Below are 7,799 nucleotides of genomic sequence, written 5' to 3'. Positions count from 1 at the left end.
ACCCATTCCCAGCTGGGATCACCCCAAAATGTGCCATTCCCAGCCCATTCCCAGCTGGGATCATCCCAAAATGTGCCATTCCAAGCCCATTCCCTGCTGGGATCATCCCAAAATGTGCCATTCCAAGCCCATTCCCTGCTGGGATCATCCCAAAATGTGCCATTCCAAGCCCATTCCCAGCTGGGATCATCCCAAAATGTGCCATTCCAAGCCCATTCCCTGCTGGGATCATCCCAAAATGTGCCATTCCCAACCCACTCCCGGGCAGGAGCTCCCAGGAGGGCCCCTGGCCCTCAGGAGGTTCGATCCCTGCCCTGGGAAGCTTTTGCTGCCCCTTCACCCCCCGAGGGGAGGGTGCCCTGCTCCCCCCGGGGCTCCTGCTCCCGTTTCCGGCGGTCTGGGATCGCAGCTTCTCCCCAAAATCCCTCCAGCTCCTGCGATCCCTCAGATCCGCTGAAATTCAGGAGTAGGTCCCAGCCAGTGCCAAAACTGCTGCCAGAAATGGGTAAAACCAAAGCCCCTCAGGCCAAGGGAGCAGAATTCCTGCTCCCTATCCCGCCCTGGCGTTTGGCAGGGAATCCCTCGGAGCTGCTGTGGGGCAGAGGCAGCGTGGGACCCCTCAGGATGTGGGAAAAGGAGGGAATGTCCTTGGGACCTGCTCCCACCCTGGGGCGGCCCGGGGGTCCCCGGCTGCCAGAGCCCCGCGGGTCCCAGCAGGAGCCAGCCCAGCCTCTCCCTCCCTGCGGGGCTCAGCTCCAGGAGTGGCATTCCCATATTTTTGGCACTAGGGAGATCCAGCCCCAGCTCCAGGAGTGGCATTCCATATTTTTGGCACTAAGGAGATCCAGCCCCAGCTCCAGGAGTGGCATTCCCATCTCTTTAGGCACTGAGATCCAGCTCCAGGAATAGAATTCCACATTTTTGGCCCTAAGGAGATCCAGCCCCAGCTCCAGGAATGGAATTCCATCTCTTTTGGCACTAAAGAGATCCAGCTCCAGCTCCAGGAGTGGAATTCCATGTTTTTGACCCTAAGCAGATCCAGCCCCAGCTCCAGGAGTGGCATTCCATATTTTTGGCACTAGGGAGACCCAGCCCCAGCTCCAGGAGTGGAATCCCATGTCTTTAGGCACTGAGATCCAGCTCCAGGAATGGAATTCCATCTCTCTGGCACTAAGGAGACCCAGCCCCAGCTCCAGGAATGGAATTCCATCTCTCTGGCACTAAGGAGATCCAGCCCCAGCTCCAGGAGTGGAATTCCATCTCTTTTGGCGCTAGGGAGATCCAGCCCCTGCTCCAGGAGTGGAATTCCATCTCTTTTGGCGCTAGGGAGATCCAGCCCCAGCTCCAGGAGTGGAATTCCCATATTTTTGGCCCTAAGGAGACCCAGCCCCAACTCCAGGAGTGGAATTCCCGTATTTTTGGCCCTAAGGAGACCCAGCCCCAGCTCCAGGAGTGGCATTCCTTATTTTTGGCACTAAAGAGATGCAGCCCCAGCTCCAGGAGTGGCATTCCCATATTTTTGGCCCTAATGAGATGCAGCCCCAGCTCCAGGAGTGGCATTCCATATTTTTGGCACTAGGGAGATCCAGCCCCAGCTCCAGGAGTGGCATTCCCATCTCTTTAGGCACTGAGATCCAGCTCCAGGAATAGAATTCCACATTTTTGGCCCTAAGGAGATCCAGCCCCAGCTCCAGGAGTGGCATTCCATGTTTTTGGCACTAGGGAGATCCAGCCCCAGCTCCAGGAGTGGCATTCCCATCTCTTTAGGCACTGAGATCCAGCTCCAGGAATAGAATTCCACATTTTTGGCCCTAAGGAGACCCAGCCCCACAAACTCACGTCCTTGAGGGCACCTCGGCGTCCCAGCCCCCCCGCGCTCCGGGCTCCGCTCTAATTTCAGGAATTTAATTGGGAGAACGGCTCCCGGCCTCGCGATCTTCTCTGAAAGGGAAGGAAGGGGCCGGGGAAATTGGGGCGTTTTCCCGGTTATTTGAGTCCCGGGCACACAGGGCCGGGCCCGGCGCCTCCCGCTCCGTGTCCCGTTCCAGCGGCTCCTCCACGTGTGCTCCCGGCACGTGGAACCGGGACGGCCCCAAAAAAAGGCACCGGGGCCGCGGCGCTGTCACAGCGGGGGCGGCAGGGAGGTGACAGGGTGACACCGCCGGGCCGGGGACGCTGGCAGCAGCGGGGGCGGCACCAGGTAGGATTTTGGGAACGTCTGCGGGAATATTCCTCCCGGACAGAGCTGTGGCACTTGGGGACACGGCCGGTGGTGGCCCTGGGGACAGGCGGCACCGGGGGCACCGGGGGTTCCCGTCCCGGTTTCCCCGGCGCATCCCGGCCCCCGCAGCTCCGTGGGCGCGTGGGGGGCCCGTCCCCATTCCCGTGGGAACGCCACCATCTGTCCCCTGCTCGGTGACACCCGGCGGGGACATTCCCAGCGCTCCGGCCCGTGCTGGGGCGGGGGGCTCCCCGCACGGACTGGGAGCAGCTCGGGGGCTGCAGGAGCCCCCCAGGCTGTGGATCCTCCCCCCCGCCACATTTGCAATTTTTACTCATTTCTACGTTAACTCAGATTTTTGGCGATTGTTTATTTGGGGGAGGGGGACAGCGGGGGGACGCGTGGTGGCTCCTGCTGTCACAAGAGCCCAGTCATGGTTCAACCACGACAAAGAGCCCAGAGGAGCCTCCTCCCTCCCTCCCTTCCTTCCTCTTCCTCCCTCCCTGTCCTTCCTCCTAATAAAAGGGAATAAATAGAATAGAAATAAATAGAATTAAATGGAATAGGAAGAACGTAATGGAGTAGGAGAGCTGGACTAAGCAGCAGATAACAACCGGAATAACTTAAATAGAATAAAAATAAAACAGAAAGAATAAAAAATTACATAGAAAAAAAAATAAAATAAATAGACCTAAAGAAACTTCTGGCTTTAAATACGAACAGGGGGCAGGGCACTGGCGGGAGTGGGAAATGCCCCTGAGGGACATTCCAGGATCCAAAGGTACTTCAGAATCTGAAGAGAACACGGAGAACCATCCCAGAGGGATTTTCCAAGGTGCGAAGGTACTTCGAGGCCCCAGGGGACACAGAGAACCCTCCCCGGGGGATTTCCAAGGGTCTGGGAGAACTGGGAAGCACTGGAGGACATTTCGAGGTCCAGCGGGACACGGGAAGTGTCCTGGAGACTTTTGAGGTGCCAAAGGCACATGGAGCAACGTCCCAGAGGGGATTCCCAAGGTCAGGGGCACATGGGGAAACATCCCGGATACTTCAAGGTCCAAAGGGAGCACGGAGACACGTCCCGGAGGGATTTCCCAAGCTCTAAAGGGACACCGAGAAGCCCCCGGGTTCCAGAAGCCTCCGGGTGGCCCCGGGGGTGCCCCGGGGTGGCCGCGGCACCGGCGAGGTCACATCCAGGAGCACCGGGACGACCCCGCTCCCGCGGCTACCGCCGGCCACCCGCCGGCAGCTCCCTGTGCCCGAGGGGCTCCCGAGCCCTGAGCAGGTCCCTGGGCTCCAGGGGGGCCCCATTCCATCTCTTTGGCCCTAAGGAGACCCAGCCCCAGCTCCAGGAGTGGCATTCCTTATTTTTGGCACTAATGAGATCCAGCCCCAGCTCCAGGAGTGGCATTCCCATCTCTTTAGGCACTGAGATCCAGCTCCAGGAATAGAATTCCACATTTTTGGCCCTAAGGAGATCCAGCCCCAGCTCCAGGAATGGAATTCCATCTCTTTTGGCACTAAAGAGATCCAGCTCCAGCTCCAGGAGTGGAATTCCATGTTTTTGACCCTAAGCAGATCCAGCCCCAGCTCCAGGAGTGGCATTCCATATTTTTGGCACTAGGGAGACCCAGCCCCAGCGTATTTTTGGCCCTAAGGAGACCCAGCCCCAGCTCCAGGAGTGGCATTCCTTATTTTTGGCACTAAAGAGATGCAGCCCCAGCTCCAGGAGTGGCATTCCCATATTTTTGGCCCTAATGAGATGCAGCCCCAGCTCCAGGAGTGGCATTCCATATTTTTGGCACTAGGGAGATCCAGCCCCAGCTCCAGGAGTGGCATTCCCATCTCTTTAGGCACTGAGATCCAGCTCCAGGAATAGAATTCCACATTTTTGGCCCTAAGGAGACCCAGCCCCACAAACTCACGTCCTTGAGGGCACCTCGGCGTCCCAGCCCCCCCGCGCTCCGGGCTCCGCTCTAATTTCAGGAATTTAATTGGGAGAACGGCTCCCGGCCTCGCGATCTTCTCTGAAAGGGAAGGAAGGGGCCGGGGAAATTGGGGCGTTTTCCCGGTTATTTGAGTCCCGGGCACACAGGGCCGGGCCCGGCGCCTCCCGCTCCGTGTCCCGTTCCAGCGGCTCCTCCACGTGTGCTCCCGGCACGTGGAACCGGGACGGCCCCAAAAAAAGGCACCGGGGCCGCGGCGCTGTCACAGCGGGGGCGGCAGGGAGGTGACAGGGTGACACCGCCGAGGGCCGGGGACGCTGGCAGCAGCGGGGGCGGCACCAGGTAGGATTTTGGGAACGTCTGCGGGAATATTCCTCCCGGACAGAGCTGTGGCACTTGGGGACACGGCCGGTGGTGGCCCTGGGGACAGGCGGCACCGGGGGCACCGGGGGTTCCCGTCCCGGTTTCCCCGGCGCATCCCGGCCCCCGCAGCTCCGTGGGCGCGTGGGGGGCCCGTCCCCATTCCCGTGGGAACGCCACCATCTGTCCCCTGCTCGGTGACACCCGGCGGGGACATTCCCAGCGCTCCGGCCCGTGCTGGGGCGGGGGGCTCCCCGCACGGACTGGGAGCAGCTCGGGGGCTGCAGGAGCCCCCCAGGCTGTGGATCCTCCCCCCCGCCACATTTGCAATTTTTACTCATTTCTACGTTAACTCAGATTTTTGGCGATTGTTTATTTGGGGGAGGGGGACAGCGGGGGGACGCGTGGTGGCTCCTGCTGTCACAAGAGCCCAGTCATGGTTCAACCACGACAAAGAGCCCAGAGGAGCCTCCTCCCTCCCTCCCTTCCTTCCTCTTCCTCCCTCCCTGTCCTTCCTCCTAATAAAAGGGAATAAATAGAATAGAAATAAATAGAATTAAATGGAATAGGAAGAACGTAATGGAGTAGGAGAGCTGGACTAAGCAGCAGATAACAACCGGAATAACTTAAATAGAATAAAAATAAAACAGAAAGAATAAAAAATTACATAGAAAAAAAAATAAAATAAATAGACCTAAAGAAACTTCTGGCTTTAAATACGAACAGGGGGCAGGGCACTGGCGGGAGTGGGAAATGCCCCTGAGGGACATTCCAGGATCCAAAGGTACTTCAGAATCTGAAGAGAACACGGAGAACCATCCCAGAGGGATTTTCCAAGGTGCGAAGGTACTTCGAGGCCCCAGGGGACACAGAGAACCCTCCCCGGGGGATTTCCAAGGGTCTGGGAGAACTGGGAAGCACTGGAGGACATTTCGAGGTCCAGCGGGACACGGGAAGTGTCCTGGAGACTTTTGAGGTGCCAAAGGCACATGGAGCAACGTCCCAGAGGGGATTCCCAAGGTCAGGGGCACATGGGGAAACATCCCGGATACTTCAAGGTCCAAAGGGAGCACGGAGACACGTCCCGGAGGGATTTCCCAAGCTCTAAAGGGACACCGAGAAGCCCCCGGGTTCCAGAAGCCTCCGGGTGGCCCCGGGGGTGCCCCGGGGTGGCCGCGGCACCGGCGAGGTCACATCCAGGAGCACCGGGACGACCCCGCTCCCGCGGCTACCGCCGGCCACCCGCCGGCAGCTCCCTGTGCCCGAGGGGCTCCCGAGCCCTGAGCAGGTCCCTGGGCTCCAGGGGGGCCCTGTCCCTGTCCCTGAGCGAGTCCCCATGCCCACGGGGGTCCCTGTCCCCATCCCCATCCCTATCCCTGAGCGGGTCCCTATCCCTGTCCCTGAGTGGGTTCCTGTCGCTGTCCCGATCCCTGCGGGGATCCCTGTGCCCGCGGGGGTCCCTGTCCCCATCCCCATGGGGGTCTCTGTCACTATCCCTGTCCCTGCGAGTCTCTCCGTCTCCACGGGGGTCCCCACGGGGGTCCCTGTCCCCACGGGGTTCCCTGTCCCTGTCCCTGCGGGGCTGCCTGTCTCTGTCCTCACGGGGTTCCTTGGCGCTGTCCCCATGGTGTTCCCTGTCCCTCTCCCCGCCGGTTTCCCTGTCGCTGTCTCCGAGGGTTTCCCTGTCCCTGTCGCTGTCCCCGTCCCCGCGGGTTTCCCTGTCCCTGTCCCTGTCGCTGTCCCCGCGGTGTCCCCTGTCGCTGTCCTTGTCCCTGTCCCCGTCGGTTTCCCTGTCCCTGTCCCCGTGGGTTTCCCTGTCCCTGTCGCTGTCCCTGTCCCCGTCCCCGCGGTGCTCCCTGTCCCTGTGGGTTTCCCTGTCCCTGTCGCTGTCCCTGTCCCTGTCCCCGTCCCCGCGGGTTTCCCTGTCCCTGTCCCTGTCGCTGTCCCCGCGGTGTCCCCTGTCGCTGTCCTTGTCCCTGTCCCCGTCGGTTTCCCTGTCCCTGTCCCCGTGGGTTTCCCTGTCCCTGTCGCTGTCCCCGTGGTGTTCCCTGTCGATGTCCCCATCCCCGCGGGTTTCCCTGTCGCTGTCCCCGCGGTGCTCCCTGTCCCTGTGGGTTTCCCTGTCCCTGTCGCTGTCCCCGTGGTGTTCCCTGTCGATGTCCCCATCCCCGCGGGTTTCCCTGTCGCTGTCCCCGCGGGGGTCCCTGTCGCTGTCCCTGTCCCTGTCCCCGTGGTGTTCCCTGTCCCTGTCCCCGCCGGTTTCCCTGTCCCTGTCCCCATCCCCGCGGGTTTCCCTGTCGCTGTCCCCGCGGTGCTCCCTGTCCCTGTCCCTGTCCCTGTCCCCGTCCCCGCGGGTTTCCCTGTCCCCGTCCCCACGGGTTTCCCTGTCCCCGTGGTGTTCCCTGTCCCTGTCGCTGTCCCCGTCCCCGCGGGGGCCCGTGCCGCGGGGCCGGCAGTGCCGCCGTGTCCTGCGGTGGGAGCAGAGGCTGGCCCGGGAGGCGAAGGCGCGGCCGCAGCGGGCGCAGGGGAAGGGGCGGCGGCCCGCGTGCGCCCGGCGGTGCAGCCAGAGGTGCCCGCGGTGCGGGAACACGCGGCCGCACTCGGGGCACGGGTGGGCGCGGTGCCGGCGCAGGTGCAGCTCCAGGCTCTCCCTCCAGCTGAAGCGGCTCCCGCAGCTGCCGCACGCGAAGGGCCGCTCCTCGCCCGGCCCCGCCGCGCCCGGGCGGCCCCTGTCCCCGCGGGGGTCCCTGTCGCTGTCCCTGTCCCTTTCCCCGTGGTGTTCCCTGTCCCTGTCCCCGCCGGTTTCCCTGTCCCTGTCCCCATCCCCGCGGGTTTCCCTGTCGCTGTCCCCGCCGCGGTCCCTGTCCCTGTCCCTGTCCCTGTCCCCGTCCCCGCGGGTTTCCCTGTCCCCGTCCCCACGGGTTTCCCTGTCCCCGTGGTGTTCCCTGTCCCTGTCGCTGTCCCCGTCCCCGCGGGGGCCCGTGCCGCGGGGCCGGCAGTGCCGCCGTGTCCTGCGGTGGGAGCAGAGGCTGGCCCGGGAGGCGAAGGCGCGGCCGCAGCGGGCGCAGGGGAAGGGGCGGCGGCCCGCGTGCGCCCGGCGGTGCAGCCAGAGGTGCCCGCGGTGCGGGAACACGCGGCCGCACTCGGGGCACGGGTGGGCGCGGTGCCGGCGCAGGTGCAGCTCCAGGCTCTCCCTCCAGCTGAAGCGGCTCCCGCAGCTGCCGCACGCGAAGGGCCGCTCCTCGCCCGGCCCCGCCGCGCCCGGGCGGCCC

At 62.8% G+C, this 7,799-nt stretch overlaps 1 protein-coding gene across 1 annotated transcript in view; it reads right to left on the bottom strand.

Moving 5' to 3' along the window:
* Positions 1–5,631: 5,631 nt before the first annotated feature.
* The window catches only part of REPIN1 (replication initiator 1), a 3,709-nt gene continuing 1,541 nt past the window's right edge, over positions 5,632–7,799 (bottom strand). The window contains exons 5-6 of the mRNA XM_041402397.1: positions 7,447–7,790; positions 5,632–5,783 (exon numbers count right to left, since the gene is read on the bottom strand). Of these exons, the coding sequence (XP_041258331.1) occupies positions 5,632–5,783; positions 7,447–7,790 (496 nt within the window). The remainder of the gene's footprint in view (positions 5,784–7,446; positions 7,791–7,799) is intronic.

The sequence above is a fragment of the Onychostruthus taczanowskii genome, unplaced genomic scaffold, assembly GCF_017590055.1.
Source record: "Onychostruthus taczanowskii isolate IOZ18803 unplaced genomic scaffold, ASM1759005v1 scaffold198, whole genome shotgun sequence".
NCBI lineage: Eukaryota > Metazoa > Chordata > Aves > Passeriformes > Passeridae > Onychostruthus > Onychostruthus taczanowskii.
The sequence above is the reverse complement of the archived record's forward strand: the minus strand, read 5'-3'. Positions and strand labels throughout refer to the sequence as shown.